Below are 17,746 nucleotides of genomic sequence, written 5' to 3'. Positions count from 1 at the left end.
GTGTTAGCTGTGAAAAGATGGCTTCTCCATGGTACTCCAGGCAGCTAGCTCGTCATGTAGATATGAAGAGGAAGAAATATGCCCGTGAACAGAGACAGAATGCCAGCCCCAGTACTCTTGTTCTTTATTTTGTCAAAGAATATGGTGGGTTTTTGAGGTGATAAACAAGTGGACTAGGTTAATGGAAGAACAAAGGTGCAGAATTTGTCTTATGGAGAAATATGTCTCAATCAGATCAGTTGGGCTTCGGGCAAGAGTATGACAACAAAGGCACACTTGGAATCTGTATGAATGTCTTCAGACATAGAGGAGTGGAACTGGCACTGACATGACTACAATATATTATTTTACCAGTTCATTACAGTCCTTGACTCTTTTAAAAAATGTTTTAATATTCAAAATGTTCACTTCTTTTAAAGTAAAGCAATTTTCCTATCTAGGAAAATTAAAATTTAGAGTGTTTAAAATTATAGAATAAATTGATAAACTTTCAGATTCAGATTTTTAATGGCTTCTAGAGATGTTCTAGTTCAGGACTTTCATTTTTAAAGTGGAGGAAGATATGGTTCGGAGAGGTGGATAAATTGCAAAATTTTAGTCAGTGTGAGCAGATTGAAACTCTGTCCATTTCAGGCAAATGCTCTTCCTTTCCATTGTCTTACCTTTCCTAGTTACACAATTTAATGATGCTAAAACTTTACTCTTATTTACACATAAAGTTCCAAATTAGTCAATTTAACTAGTGAGCAAATGCCAAATATATGTTTTAATTTTGTTGTCAGAACAAAAGCAGGGGTGCCTGGGTGGCTCAGTCAGTTAAGCATCTGCCTTTGGCTCAGGTCATGATCTTGGGGTCCTGGGATCCAGGCCCATGTTGGGCTCCTTGCTCTGCAGGGACTCTGCTTCTCCCTCTCCCTCTCCTCCCACTCCTGCTCTCTCCCTTTCTCCCTCTTGCTCTCAAATAAATAAATAAATATTTTAAAAAATTGAAAAAAAGAACAAAAGCAGACTATCTAGATTTAATTTGCTTGGTATCATTTATATGTCAATCTACCCAAATAAATGAAGTGTTACTATGATTATAGCAATGACCTCGGTGCCTTTAAAAGAAGATATGCATATTTCCTATCTAGCTTGAAAGTGTAATCTCCAAAGGCAAGCTATTTCAAGTCTAAAGAAACACAGTATAAACAACGCACAGTGATTGTGATAATTTAATTTCAAAGCGAAGGTTGACAAGGAACGTACAAGTCTTGATTTATTAAAGTCAGCACTGGTGTTACTATACAAAGCATATTCACAAACCTCTCCAATTTACCTTATGTAACCTTTGGGGTTATGTGCTTGATAATTAGGTCAATGAAATGTTAAAGCAACCAGAAGATGCATTTCCTGAATAAAATATATACTTCAAAATAGATTTTTACAGTAACAAATAGTGTAAAGTATGATTATATATAATATAGTAAAATGACAAAATATTATTATTATATACACTCCTGATGAGACAGTATAGGGTAGTGGTTAAAAGCATGAGCTTTGGAGTCATACAGATATGGGTTCAAATCCTAGTTCTGTCACTTACTATAGTTACTTACAACTCTCTCACTTACTGGTATGAATTGGAGCATGTTACTTTACTTCTCCGAGCCTCAGCTTCCTGAAAAGTAGATTGGGGTTTGAGATTTCTACCTCATATTTGATTGTAAGAGTTAAATTAAATAATATAAGTAATATGGTATCTCTGCTGTATCTGGAAACACATCAGACACTTGAGATGCTAAATTCCTGGGTATCTCCCTGGAACACCTATGATTCCTAGTTGTTACTTAATTCTTCACTTTCCTGATCATTATTACACTAGGATAAACTTTCTGCTTCTGCTTCAGAATTTGGCTCTATATTAAAAAACCTCAAGGCAACTTGAAAAACTGCAACTTACATAAATCAAATACTATCTTTGTGCTTCAATATTCAAATGACCTTATTTATTTTCTCCCCCTGCCCACGCCATGTAGCTCACAGTACCCAACAGATAATTCTCTTAAGTTATTTAAATAAGTCACACAAGTGGGTACAAAAAAGTATCAAAGTTCCAGTTTATCTTAATAATGTTTATTAGGTCAAAATAGTGTTACTTTTGGTGGAACATTTTCTCAATCATTTGTCAAATTTAGGGAATATGAGGCATTGTTTTTGCTAGCAGGGCCAGTTGAAATTCTGCACTTGAATAGAAGAAAGACTAAGAGAAAAAACTCACCTTAGGGGATTAGATCTATCATACTATCTCTTTCAGAAAATTGCATTTTTGTATGAAGCTGAGTTCACACTTCAGCACTACCACCTGACTATAACCATAAATAAGTCACAGTTTTACAGTTTACTCATTTGTAAAATGGGTATACTGCTTAGTAAGTCCTGCCTACTTAGTAGTTTTATCTTGAGAATTAAATGTAGTTATGCATATGAAAACAGCATGTTAGAGAAAAATCAAGGATTTAATGATTAGATAGACTCGGGTTTAATTCTCAGTTACAAGGTGTGTAAACTTTAGAAAGTTTCTTAACTTTTTAACTTCAATTTCTTTCTCTATAATGGGGATAATAATGACTATTAGAAAAGATTTTCATGAGAATTTCATGATGTCATATGTGAAAAATTTCCAACAGAAAGCCCTGTCTGATACTTCTTTATCAGTATGATGTTTTGTGTATGAGGTTAGTAATAAATATTTATCGGTCACATAAATGGAGTATTTATTTAAATTTATTTCACATACATTTAACTTTAGTGGGTTAAAATATAATATTGCGTAAATTTAAAAAGCAAGAATGATTGGGTAAATGTCCATCCAGAGGAAAGAATACACTATAGATGTTATTAATATTGTTATTATCATGAAAATATATTTGCCATATATTGTTAAGGAGTGAAGAACATAAAGCAACACGTGTGAAATGCTCAATTTTTTTTAAATAAAAAATTATTTGGAAAAAATATATCTAAAAAGTATAAGGAAAGTATGGATTAGTTTTATTTTCTTTTGGTATATCTGTATTTTCTGATATGTGTGCAATAATATCTCATCGGTATAACATTCATATATCATCCATAATACAATGTGGAATGTAAATAATAAGGATAAAGAAACTGACCTCCTTCAGCTGAGCAGATAACCACAATCTGACTGAAAGGTCCATCTCCTTTATTGTTATAAACGCCAACCTTCACTTCAAAGGGAGTGAGAGGAGGAACACTTTCATCTCGATAAATGAATTTTGAAGCTTCAGAGGATGTCACCATTTTTTCCTTCCAGCCACGTGTTCCATTGGGCCTGAAAGCCACAATATAGCCAAAGCCTTCCCCATTCTGAAACTCTTCAGATACTGGCTAAAGAAGAAAAATGCAATTAATTATCAGCAGAATAACTGATTAAAAAGGCCACTTCTTCCAAACTTCATTTTATTTTTTTAATTATGGATAACCAGAGAAAAGGAGACTTTCAAGTCTGTAATGCTACCCTGGAAGCCAATATAACACAATCACTTAGTAGTCTTTGGAAACTTAAAAGGGGTTAAAAGTAAAAGGTAAAAATTTAAATAATATCAGTTGGTATTTAAGAAGAGTATCAAGGGTACTGAAAATTCTTGAAGTGAAACAAGTTTAAACCATTTAGTCATGTATATGAAAATGAACATTCCACACTAGAATGTAGCATATTGGGGAAAACTGTCATATGGTCTGGTGGTCAGAAAAATCTGTTGCTAGAAATGCTCTGCAGAGCCTTTTGTGCAGAAAAAAACAGGAAATATTAATGTAAGACCTTTTTTATAGTGTTTTCTTTTTCATCTGCTTTTGTGTTCTACTAATGTGAAAAAATTAGAAAAGAATATTTGTTCAAGTAATTGTTATACTATATGCTTACATTTAAATGTGTTAAACAAGCACAAACTCTACAGCATAGAAAAGAGTAATTGTGATTGACTAGTCAAAGGAGCAGTCACCAACCGCTACCTAGCATGATGCTTGACACATAGATACCCAATAAATACTTGTTGAAACATGTTTTTTTTTTCTTTTGAGTTTTAATTTGAGGAAAAACTGTATTGAGTAGAGGAAGAGAGACAAAGCCTATTATATCAAAGTTTTATAGACTAAGCTTTTATATCCCACCAAAATCCATATAATGAAATCCTAACCCCCAGTGTGATGGTATTAAGAGGTGAGGACTTCGGTAGGTTATTAGATTATGAGGACAGAGCCCTTATAATGGGAGTAGTGACCCTCTAGCCCCTCTGTGAGGGTACAGTGAGAAAATAGCCATCTGTTAACCATTTAACTCTTATAACCAAATATGAGGTAGAAATCTCAACCAGATGGCTCTCACCAGACTGGGATCTGTTGGTGACTTGATCTTAAATTTCTAGGCTCCAGAACTGTGAGAAATACATTTCTGTCATTCATAAGTCACCCCCAGGCCATGGTATTCTTGTTTTAGCAGCTGGGGCTAAGGCATGAAGCTACTAGGGAAGGAAGTTCTCTTTAGAGAGATTTGACCTTAGTGAAGTTCAGGTATTGGGAAGTTAATTCCTCTGCAGAAGTCAAAAATTAGAAATAAATTTTTATTGAAGAAGAGAGGGATGGACAGAATAGCAGAACAGAGTATATGCTCATGGAGGATTTCTTACTGGGAAATGTTTTTCTGTACATTTGATCATTGTTTTAGAGACTCTTGGGGATTTGTTCACTTTAGTCCAGTAGACACATTCCATCTCCTTTACATTTTCATGTTCTAGGGCACAATTCTGTGAGCTACATGTTATATTTGATAATAAGGTAATCTAACATCAATGAAAGGAGAGTGGCTTCATGGGAAATAAATGTATCTCTCACACCCCTCTTCCCTGCCTCCTTTATAGAAGAAACTTCAGAGAACACATGGTGAGAGAGACAAGAGAACACAAAGTCCCAATTCTACTGCTGATTAGGAAGAGTACTTAAACTGTGCCTCAGTTTCATAATTTTTAAAATGAGGAAAAATTATTATCCTTACTAATAGGGCTGCTTTATGGGTTAAATGAGATAACCCAAAAAAACACTGGTGGTCATTTCCTTCCTCCCCAGTGGTTTTAGCAAGGGTGCTATTTAATTGTGAAATAATTAAATGTCAAACTAAACCAAGCAAACATCTGAAGTAGTTTGTGAGAGGATGTGTTTTAATTATTCAAACTTTATTCTGAGATAACCTATATGACAGGAAGACATACTTTAGACTTGGAGAAAAGTCAACTGGGGCTGGGTATGAAATGAGACAGGTTCATGTTGGCAATACTCATCTGAGTAATATATGGTCAGAGTGTTTCTTAACCTCACTTAAGCAGAAATTATTAAGTCTCTCTGTACCAAATACAGATCCTATATATGTAGCCTTATTTCCTAAGGAATCAGCAAGTTCTGACATCTGAGTACAGGCTTTCTTACCTCCCAGGCTATGACTAGCTCATGCCTTCTTCCACTTCTTCCACTTACATTGGTGGGTGCTGTCTTTGGAACTGTGGATTAAAAATGGACCAGAGTGAGGACAATAAATAAATATTTAATTTAAGAGCCCCGTAAGAACACATTATGACCCTACTCAGGTTCTGTAAAATCCCAAAACAAACGATCAAAATTTGTTTGAAGTTAGAGTGGCCATATTCAATATTAATTAAAACAAAATGTTTGTGACAGATATCCTGCTTTCAGATCCATGTGGGAGAGTTTGATATATATTTTTCATGGCCACATAATACATTACCAAACCAATCCTCATGTAAATGCTCTGTGGTAGTAAGGCTGAAATCACAATAACGCTAAAGTTAAGGACATCTACTAATGGTTAAATTTCATTCTACAAATTGTCTCCTTTCTAATGATGTGACTCTTCTGTGGTCTCAGGGCTTGCAGAGCTCCAAGAAAGTCCACAGGTTGACTTAGTACTGTTTTACCAGAACCCCCAAATTTAAAGAAATTTGACAACAGTTCCATAGATGAGAACCTATTTAAATAAACATTAAAAAAACTATCAAGAATGAATTTCTTTGCAAACTACAAAATATGTAAGCACCCAGTGAAACTTTTTCAAATGAATAACTATTAAAGAATAAATGTCTCAAAAGAATAAATTTCTCCTTCACTGCACCAAACCACAAAATCTGCAGTTGAAAGGGAACATTTTCAAGTGAAGAACTGTTAAATTAAGAAAATTATTAAAATAAATCATTTTCCAGGCTATCAGTCTGCATTAACAATTTTACACTTCAGCGTTGCCTTTATATCCTTGCATATAGTTTTTAAGTGATATTGATATACTCATAAATAATAAATTCCCTCCCATATATTACCTACTTGGATGAAAGGCTATTAATTACTGGTAGATAGTCAAACAGCATTTTATGTACCAGAAAAACCGATGTGGAATTTATGTTCCACGAGAAAGGAAAAAAAAATTCTCCTTGCACTAGGGAGGTGGGAGAGAAAAGTCTGTGAATATATAATTGGCTCCACTGAAATAAAGACCTTTATTCACCAGGGTCCAAATTGAACAAGAGTTCTTGTCTTGCTCATGCTCATGTAGAAGGATATATATATTTATTTTTATTTTATATATTATTTTTATATATATAAAAAATTATTCACATGTGGAGTTCACTCTCATGAATTTTCTCAGAATTAAATAGAATTGGATGTTCTTTGTCTCTCATTCAAGAAATCACAAGAAATTCAACTGAGAAAAAATGGTGTTAGAACAATAACTGTGAAGATGTCCTAATTTACATAAAGAGCAAACAAATCATTTATTAACTTGAGTTTTTTATTAGTAGTCATAGTTATTGCTAAATACAGACAACCTATGACATGTTAGTTTGTTTTGACACCATGTCCCCAAACCACTGTTATATAGTTCTAGTTCTAAATTTATTTTCTGGTCCATGTATTGGTAAGGCACACAGGACTGGAGCTGGTTTAATTGTATGCATAAAAGAACAGGGATCTAAGTTTCCAAATATCCTTTCAGTGGGTGATCTCAAAGTTCTGAATGTTGTGATCATCAATGCATGGTCAAACAAATATATAAGCAAGTTAATTTGTTGACATGATGTGACTATGGCTTTTCATAGTACCATTTGTTTGTAAAAAAAAAAAAAAAGGAACACACACACACACTTCATATTCATCTCTGACAACTAACAGTTAAATAGTATTATGCATATTATCTACCAGAGCCACCTACTTCATCTATTACATTGGAATCACTAAGTTTAGTCCCTAAACTTAGGATTTTGAATCTTCTTCTCTGAGGATAATTTCCCTATGATCATGGATGTTATGGAAAGACTAGGCACTGAAGATTCTTTTCTATTTTATTCAGCTATCAAACATCACCCAAAATGAGGATGCATGGAACCTTTAACTTAGAGTTGGAGGGTAGGCTGTATGCACTCTAGTGAGTATCTCTTGAAGGTCATTTAAAAGATATGAGTAGAATAAAATACAAGTGACTATTGAAGTTGATCTTTTCTTCTGAAGCTTTGGTAATATTGTTCCACAGTCCATTAATGCTTTTATTTTTTAGAAAACATTTTTAGATTTTTCAAAATTTTTAATTTTTTAAGTAAAAAAAATGAGAAGACACTAGTAAAAAATTCGGTGAAAATTTCTACTTTGAGGAAACAAGAAAGCAAAGTAACACTTTCTATGATGTGATTTGCTTTCCTGTGGGTAATTTCATCATTGCAGTATACATAAATGACCCAGATTAGAAAATTTATTTTATTATTTGAAAGCAGTCTTTGAAGTTTTCCTGTTGCTGCTAAATTCTTTTCAAGAGAAGATAGCCCATATCAATTTAATGTAAAGAATAAGATCCTCTTTTTATCACCCTACCTTCAATTTTAATGTACAATAAATGACAAAAAAAGGCATTACAGTTCACTGTGTTTTAATAGTATATGTCTATAAACATCAACTCTTCTTTTTTTTTTTTTTAAAGATTTTTATTTATTTATTTGAGACAGAGAGAATGAGAGAGAGAGAGCACATGAGAGGGGGGAGGGTCAGAGGCAGAAGCAGGCACCCTGCCGCGCAGGGAGCCCGATGTGGGACTCGATCCAGGGACTCCAGGATCATGACCTGAGCTGAAGGCAGTCGCTTAACCAACTGAGCCACCCAGGCGCCCTAAACATCAACTATTCTTAAATTTAAAAGAGCTCACTAGATATAATAGAAACTACTAATAGAAAACTTAAGGCTTCAAAGCCATAGGAACAACCTCAGTGTCCATCTATGGATGAATGGATAAAGAAAATATAAATGCTAGAATATTATATTTAGCCATAAATGAAGGCATTCTGCTAAGTGAAATAAGCCAGACAGAAAAAAACCAAATACTATATGATCTCACTTACATGTGGGATCTAAAAAAATGGAGCTACTAGAAACAGAATAGATTGATGGTTGCCAGAGGTGGTGGGTGGTGGGTGGGGGAAATGGGTGAAGGTGGTCAAAAGGTACAAATTTCCAGTTATAAGATAAATGTGAAGTTCTGGGCATACCATATATAGTTAACAATACTGTATTATATATTTGAAGGTTGCTGAAAGAATAGATCTTAAAAATTCTTATCACAAGGAAAAAATTATAACTATGTGAAGTGATGGATGTTAAATAAATTTACTATGGAATCACGTCACAATATATACATATATCAAATCATTATGTTGTATACCTTAAACTAATATAGTGCTACATGCCAATAATATCTCAATAAAACTAGAAAAGCAAACAAACAAAAAAGAAATATTAAGGCTTTAATAGCTAGGCATCAGGCATTGTGTTTTGTTATCAGGATCACAATGTGTGCATTGGGTCCTCCTAATTGGCTTAAATTTCCTAATTGCATGCAGATGATCAGTGGAACCTGTGGAACCTATGCTGAATTCATTTCCTTTTCAAGTTATCTCTGCAGTCAATACTTCAGAGTCTACTGATTTTATTTATATCCTTTTATTTATAAAACAACGTATTCATGGTATATAGGGATTTGACAATCTTTCAGAGCCCTTGTGGTATAAAAATTCTATAATTCTTGTTAGAACCATGAAATTAATATAATCAAACATCTAGTAAATGCTTTCATTGCATTCAGAGAAATACATATTTATTGAAAAACCAAATATATTTTCAATATAATTAATGAAAACCTGATTTAGAATTAAGCAGCTAGATGCTTTTTTCCTTTGGTTGGCTACTGATAAATGTCATGAGCTCATTAGCTTATAGAATCAAGTTTACATGCATGATTAATGGGTTAAACTCTGATTCTTTTGAGTTTCTTTCTGAGCAATGCTGTTCCATAAATGGATAATATTATTAACACTTTTCTCACAAGCTGCAAATGCCTTGCTATTTTAGTGCCTTATTTGGCATATTGAAATGTAGACTATTGTCTCTTCACCTTATGCATTGGAAATATTATAAACACTCAGAGTGACCAAACATTAGTACCTTAGTTTAAGCATGCACGACTTTAAGCCTGAATCTCAAAGAACTCTAAGTATAATAGTTTGAACAAAGTCAATCATGCTAACAACCCATGCTTTAACTTGCATTAAACTAAACAAAAGAGGGGATGAAATTATTTACCAATCTCCTCTTTTTCCTGAAAAACTCTATTATCTATCACAGTAGATGTTTACACAGTTTATTAAATGATAAAGCTTTCTTAGAGACCTGGGAGAGGCCATGTAATTTAAGAGTTTAATGGTAATCCAGCGACTGGTTTGAAAAGAAAAGTGCAAAAGAGTAGGAAGAAGGAAGAGAGGTTGTTTATACAGTAATGGTGGAAGTTGAGAAGGAAATTAATAAACAAACAAATACATTTTTTCCTACCTGAATTGAAGTATTTGGCAAGCACACAAATATTTCAGTTAACTATCATTTAAGTTCATTTTAGAAGATTAGTTAAGTTTAAAGAGTTTCCAAAACAAAAAGTACCAGTGGTGTTTCCTTAAGAGTTCAAATAATGCTTTTACTCCTATCAATAAGATATATAAGGTGATATGCACAAATTGAAATGTGTTTTTGCGGGAGTAAGAAAGGTCTGGGCTTGGATCTCAGTCTTACCATTCTAGCTGGTTGGCTAAAAATATTTCTTAACTTTGTTGTCCTTCAGTTACCTAACAGAGATAATAGTACCTACTTTTTAAGGTTATTTTTCAAAATTATTTATTATAGTGCCTGGAACTATAATTTATAAATATTACCTAATGTTATCATCTACTTAGATTTCAAAAAGAAAAAATGGTGAAGTCTTCTATGATAAACATTAGGTTTGTCTTCTATGATAAACATTAGTAAAAGTCCAGCATTGAGTCTATGCATATGTAATCTTGAAAGAGATTTCGAAATCTGAATAATATTGTTTTGATAGTACCATGGGAATTATGCTTTCAGTTTCAGCTCAGCTTGTTTCAATTTGGAAATCTAGGCAATATACCATTTTGATTTATAAAAGAGTTATTTTAGAAAATATAAGATTTCTTGGGGCGCCTGGGTGGCTCAGTCGTTAAGTGTCTGCCTTCAGCTCAGGTCATGATCCCAGAGTCCTGGGATCCAGCCTCACATCGGGCTCCCTGCTAAGTGGGGAGTCTGCTTCTCCCTCTCCCACTCCCCCTGCTTGTGTTCCTTCTCTCACTGTGTCTCTCTCTGTCAAATAAAATCTTTTTTAAAAAAAGAAAATATAAGATTTCTCTGATTTATGAATCTTCTCAAATGGCAACAGTCAAAAGTATAAGAGGTTAATATATGCAATAAATGGTGTTTACCTCAACTCATATTCTCTTAGCTTTATTTATATGGGTCCACAGGAAGTAGGAGCAGAGTATTGGTAAAATAACTTTTGAATGAGATTTGTTGATGCATGTGGTCAAAAGAGGAGAAGGAAAAAGCAAGAGGAAGAAGGGAGTAGGGAAGGCAGATAACTTGAAATCATTGTTTTTGGGAGAAGTTTAGAATTCCAGCTTTCCTCTTAACTGGTAACCTTGTGCAAGTTTTTAAAACTTTCTAATTCTGTTTTCTCATCTGTAAAATGAGGATAAACACTTCTTGCTTTAGAGGGTTTATGTGACAATTAAATGGTGCAAGTACTTAGCATAGAGCCTGGAACATGGTTCTTGTTTTATCACTGGTTTATGGTATTATGGGGACTAGGAAGATATGAAAAGTCATACTTGAGTGTCTCGCATTTACTCCTGGGTTGACAACTTTTCATTGCCCTTTTATCGTTTATGCTCAAGTCTTCTACTGTTATTCCATCACTTTGCTATTAATCAGAAAAGGACATGCCTAAAAATTAGCCAGACCTCTTTTATAATGGCTTTTCTTAAAATTGCCATCTCTGCCTGCAAAGTGCCTCTGAAAATGGAGACCCATTTCTTGAATATATTTTGTAAAAAAGACTTGCCTGGACTGAAGTAGTTTCATGATTTAAAAATACTGTCTGCTTAGTTTAATAGTATTGTCTTTTAGATTTTCTTAATTATTTCAGTTGAGTGCTAATTTTTTAATATAATATTTTCTTAGAAACATATACTGGAGAGACCTTTAAAAACCCTATAGCTTTCTGTCTTTTCTCTGCACACACCAGTGGCTGACAGCAGTGGGTTTTCTAATTGTCCCCTATAAATAATTCTGCCTAAGTCCCATTTGGTCTGGCCTTCAAAGTCCCATTAAATGATGTTTACAAGGCCAATACACATAACCCCAGAGAAAACTAATTCAACCCCATCTTATATTATAATAGTATTTTATTGTGTTTCTTCCATAATTTTTGAACTCAATGAAATTTCCTAAGTAATTATCATGGATAAGAACTGTGAAGATACAAATAAGAACAAAGCAAGATCCTTTCAGAAGTAAAGAGATAATGTACAGTGAAAGAAACTGTAATAGAAAGTTAAATGAGACTTCTTGACTTGAGATAAGTCAGATGTAACCTCAATTGCTAATGTGAGGTTGGCTAGACAAAACCACAGAATTGCTAAAAATCAGAGAAACCAAATTTTATGATCCTTTTCCATTATCCACCTCTAGCTCGTATATATAGGATTTTAGCACAAGGAAGGCTTTGGAAGAAGGTTGTCAGCTTAGTAGATAAATGCGCTATGGCATCTCCTTCCACCCTTAGCTGTTGAAAGAAGAGAAATGAGTGTGTCATTTCCCTCTCAAGCTAAGTGAGAAGAGGAGGAAAACACTGCTGCAGAGAGTACAGATGCTTATGTCTTAAACCCTGGCTGAATGCTGTTGAGCTTTAGAATTTTGTAATATGACCCTGTCCCATGCTATACTACCAGAACAGAGACAAAAATAGCTCTTGAGAACATCCTTGAAAACATAGAATTTGGCAAGTCAGGAATGTGATTACTGTGGGTCAAGTGGACACTGTGGAAGCTAAGTTTAAATAGGCTTGTTGGGGATTACATCCAATTAAGCTGCCTGCTAGGGGATAGGATAGTCTCCAAAGAACCCAATGTATCCTGTAAGAGAAAGAAGCAGCATGTGGACAAATACTGTCAGATATTGCACTCAACACTCATGTGAGTATTACAAATTGTACCACCTAAGTAGTTTTATTCCTCTTATCTGGCCTGGGAAGTGCCTGACACAGCAGCTGGAAGGTGAGGGAAGAAGTGAAAAGAAGAAGGAAAAGACAAATCACAGCCTTTGGGTCAGGCCTTTGGGATAGAGGAAGAGAAAGCATGGAGCTGGATGTGAGATTAAAGTTATTATTTAAATTAAAATGGAAGTTTTTAATACTTGAAAATGAGACTGCCCTAATACCTAAAAGTGCCTTGGATATATACGGTTGGGGCTGAAGTCAGACATCAGATGAAGCGTAATGGAGAGCAATGATGGGAGAAGAATAAAACTATTCTCTGTTTAAATTCTATAGAGTTCAGTCTGTATAGTAAACCAATTACATAACTGTGATAGTGCAGAAAGTGCTAAGGCTAGGAAAGATATTTATCTGATTGTCTACTTCATATTCCTATTTATCTGGTCGAGCATTAGTCTATTAAACATAGAAAAAATATTTTGCCTTGTGTGGCCTGAAATATGTGTGTGTCATTTTCCATTTCAGAGTCAAAAAAGAATGGCAGGTCAGAATACAAGTGTTAAGCAACTGGAAAGCTATATGAATGTGGAACATATTTTTTAAGCAAGTTCTTTCGTTTGACACTTATTTTTTTCTGCTCCTTTTGTCTTGTCTATGCTATAAGCAAAGAAAATGACCACATGTTGGGACAATATCACAATCCACTTATAGACTGATACCTGGCTAGATAACAAATACAGCATGGTAAAACTAAACAGAGATAGAGACAGAGATTTAGGGGAGAGGCATGTTCTGTACTGTGCACCACATTCTGAAAGGCTTTCTTGACTCCCAGGGCATCAGGGAGTACACAGTCTGCAGCAGAGATTTCTCAATAGGAGGGCATCTTGGAGGAGCCAGATGCAAGCCAAGAGACTGGGTGACTCTTAACTATATCAACAAAAAGATGTTTAATCTGAAAATATTTCCACAATATGAAAAAAGTGACATGCATGATTATTATTGTTTAAATTTTCATTGAACAAAAAAATAACTCATTAAATTCATGATGATAATGATGATGATGATGATGATGATGATGATGATGATGATAATGACAAATGGCTAATAGTAAGCATTTACGATGTGCCAGGCACTATGCTAAGTTCTTTGCATGGATTATATTATTTAATAGAATGAGCCTATGGAGTAGGTTGTGATTCTGTTTCCATTTTATAGGTGAGAAAATTGAGCCTTGAGCAAGGTATATATCTTACCTAATGTTCCCTGCTAGTAAACAGCAGGGAACATTAATCCAGATCTGCCTAACTCCAAAACTCAAACTCCTAATTACAGCTAGAAGACAGAACCTTCTTTTCTCTCTTTCTTTCACTCTCAATCTCTCTATATCGTCATAATTTGAAATAAAGAACTGGAAATAATGAGATTTATACCAAAAGCTTTGATAATAATAGACATTTTATATTGCAGAGAAGACCAAACCTTTTTAGATAATAGGTTACATTATTTAACTCTATCTTATCTCCTTTTCATTTATCTTTCAACAATTAGCATTATAAATACATAACTTGGGGCGCCTGGGTGGCTCAGTTGGTTAAGTGACTGCCTTCAGCTCAAGTCATGATCCCAGAGTCCTGGGATCGAGTCCCACATCGGGCTCCCTGCTCTGCGGGGAGCCTGCTTCTCCCTCTCCCACTCCCCCTGCTTGTGTTCCCTCTCTCGCTGTGTCTCTCTCTGTCAAATAAATAAAATCTTTAAAAAAAAAATATATATATAAATACATAACTTGTAGGGTGACTGGGTGGCTCAGTCGATTAAGGATCTGAATCTTGATTTTGGCTTATGTCGTGATCTCAGGGTTGTGAGATCAAGTTCCCTGTCGGATTCCACACTCTCTGTGAAGTCTGCTTGAGATTCTCTCTCTCCCTCTCCCTCTGCCCTTCCCCCTGCTCATGCATGCGCATGCTTTCTCTCTCTCAAATAAATAAATAAAATCTTTAAAAAATAAATGCATAACTTATGGAATATTAAAGTTCAATTAAACGAGAGAATTACTGTTGTATTCATTTTTACACATTTTTCCATTTCTATTATAGTGTATATTTCAAATTCATTTCCTAAGATGTGATTTTTTTTTTTTCTCTTGAGTGCTCTCTTTTTAAATGATGGAGAAAGCATTTCCAGTACCTAACCCAAAATCATATACTGGTTTGATGATAGTAACACATTTCCAAAATTAAACACAGGGTTCTATCTATTTGTCTATCTATCTATCTATCATCTATCTATCATCTATCTATCCATCTATATCATTTAACTAAAACTTGTAAGAAAATTGCACTATAAATAAATAGAAATTTACATTAAAGTAAAAAACATATATGTATATTATTATTTTGATATTCTAATAATAAGAAATCAGACTGAACCAATTTATCTTATACTTATTGACTGCTAGGGGTATTTTGATGGCTGTAAAATTCAAAACATACCCTTGAGTAAAATTCAAAATATACCCGAGAGGAAATTGCAAATAAAAATTAACTTTTTTTGCTGTGTGGGAAAGAAATAATTCTAAAGTAAAAATGCTTTACTAAACTTGCCTTGGGATTTAGAATATTCTAGTAAATAGGGGAATCTTAAAGGAACATAAAACTTTCAACTCAATATCTTGTATTTTTTTAAGATTTTCTTTATTTATTTAGTTAACAGAGAGAGAGAGAGTGAGAGAGGGAACACAAGCAGGGGGAGTGGGAGAGAGAGAAGCAGGCTTCTGCTGAGCAGGGAGCCTGATGCGGAGCTCGATCCCAGGACCCTGGACTCATGACCTGAGCCAAAGGCAGATGCTTAATGACTGAGCCACCCAGGTGCCCCATCAACTCAATATCTTGAATGTGACATCTTTTCTCTTACAAGTAGCTCTGTTGATTTTCAGAGATTACTTGGTCCATTAGAACTGCATCATCTTTTAAAATACAGGACATGTACTTAAAAGAGGAAGAGTGTGTCACTTTAGAGGACATCTCAGGATATTTGTGTCCCTTTTAATCTGTGCTGCCTGATAAAACAGGCACAAAACTCAGCACTTGGTTCAACACCATTAGTAGCTCTAGCCCTTTGTGGTACCAAAGTACAAGAAGCATAAAATAGGCAGGACAAGCCTTCCTCAACTTTCAATTTTTCATGCTATTTCTCTTCTCTTCCATGAGATTTTAATGGACTAAAGTATGCCATGTGTAAAGAACTCATGATAAAATGAAGAGGCAGGAACTATATGATCGAAGTAGCTCCTGGAAGAGATGAGGGACAAGTCTTTCAGAATGTATCCTCTGAATGCAATTTAGCATGAAAAGTAGAAGTGTTTTTGCTATAATCTTTTTTAATAGTACAAAGAGATTTGTACTATAAAAAGTCTAAAAGGATTATTCATCCTAAATGGATTATTTATTTTCAAAATGAATATTTATAGAGAGCCTCTGAATTAGACAGTAATCTTTGCCTTTGTTTAAACACAATTAACAATATGCAAAATAAGGCAGTTCTTTTTGGAAAATATGTGAGCATAAGTACTAATATTGGCAGTCATTTCAATATCTGCATAGTGAGTACATAAAATGAGGAATGACTAACCTGTTATATTCTTAATTAGGGAACACCTGTACACAATGAAAGCATGGCTTATTTATGAATGCATGAAAATCTAACCAGGCAATTAATGTTCAATTTAAAATTCACACTACTGAAAAAGTAGCAGAAAGAACAACTTGTACTAAGCAAATCGTAAAAGCAGAAAAGTTAGATTTTCTGTGAATGCATCTTTCCCAACATATTTAGGCTATTTTATCTTTTATTTTCTTGGTTGCTTAATTTTTATATAGAAATAACTTGCACATTTTTTGTATAGTTATTCCCACTTAGTACAATAAATTAACCATTTGGTATTTTTCTCTCTCTCTCTCTCTTTTTTTTTTAAAGGATCAGACCTGGTGTGTTTTAGAGAAAGAATCAACTCTTTTTGTAGTTTATTTTAATTATTATAAGCTTTGTTCACTTTGTAAGAAGTCACAAATCACATTTTTTGGTCCAATTCTATAACTATAATACAAAATGGACAGTTAATTCTTAATCTTCTATGTATATGTATCTCTCACCTAGGTACTGGTGTGGGTAGGAGCATATGAAGGAAAAAAGAAATATTCCCTTTTAATCTTTCAACAAAAACATATGTAGTTCCAGTGCCAGACACTTTTCTAGGTGCTGAACACTAAAAAATTAGACATAAATCCTCATTCTCAGTGCACTTATATTCTAAGATTACTGAGATTCATTATATCATTGAGTGTAAAAATATTAAAATTTGTTTTTTCCCTCCCTGTATCTGCAATCTACCCCCTTTTCTCTGTTTTCAGATTATTTTCATCAACATTATTGACATTTGCATTTGCCTAAGCTAATGCCCTATTGAACACTTTTTAATATACAATTTATACAATTTTATAAGGACGTAAGAGTTAAATCTCAATAAAACTTTGTTCAAAGTAGTCAAACATTTTACTAAAATTTTTTCTTTATTTTTCTTTCTCCAGATGCTGGGCAAGATATATTTTTTTAAAGATTTTATTTATTTATTTGACAGAGAGAGAGACAGCGAGAGAGGGAACATAAGCAGGGGGGAGCTGGAGAGGGAGAAGCAGGCTCCCCGGTGAGCACAGAACCTGATGTGGGGCTCCATCCCAGGACGCTGGCATCATGACCTGAGCTGAAGGCAGACACTTAATGACTGAGCCACCCAGGTGCCCCTGGGCAAGATATTTTAAATTCTGTTTTTAAATAAAGCTGCTAATTCCCTTATGTGACTACTAGAAACATTTTAGAGATACTTCATTCCAAAAGGCCAGAAGGATGCTGTATTTTCCAAGTCAGGAAGCAGATGGATGTTTATTGTGCACATAGATGTCAAGCAGTAGGCAAGTTAAGATGATGTTTGCCTTTGCAGAGTATAATTTATACCAGGTCAGATAGTGAAGTGCAACATAAAGGGTTCTAAGGAAGTTCACTGCAATTACAGCTAATTGTTATCACTGGAGAAAA

The 17,746-nt window shown here is 34.2% G+C and overlaps 1 protein-coding gene across 12 annotated transcripts in view; it reads right to left on the bottom strand.

Annotated features, from left to right (window-relative positions):
* CNTN5 (contactin 5) overlaps positions 1-17,746 on the bottom strand; it is a 1,392,146-nt gene that overhangs the window by 57,893 nt on the left and 1,316,507 nt on the right. For all 12 annotated transcript variants that reach the window (XM_064577192.1, XM_064577190.1, XM_064577193.1 and 9 more), the window contains 2 exons: positions 5,482-5,552; positions 3,156-3,390 (listed from right to left, as the gene is read on the bottom strand). In XM_064577192.1, coding sequence (XP_064433262.1) covers positions 3,156-3,390; positions 5,482-5,552 — 306 coding nt within the window. The remainder of the gene's footprint in view (positions 1-3,155; positions 3,391-5,481; positions 5,553-17,746) is intronic.

This window comes from Mirounga angustirostris, unplaced genomic scaffold (genome assembly GCF_029215605.1).
Source record: "Mirounga angustirostris isolate CCGP_5_RB_7025 unplaced genomic scaffold, mMirAng1.0.hap1 SCAF_13, whole genome shotgun sequence".
Classification (NCBI taxonomy): domain Eukaryota; kingdom Metazoa; phylum Chordata; class Mammalia; order Carnivora; family Phocidae; genus Mirounga; species Mirounga angustirostris.
This window is presented reverse-complemented; position numbering and strand designations above follow the sequence as displayed.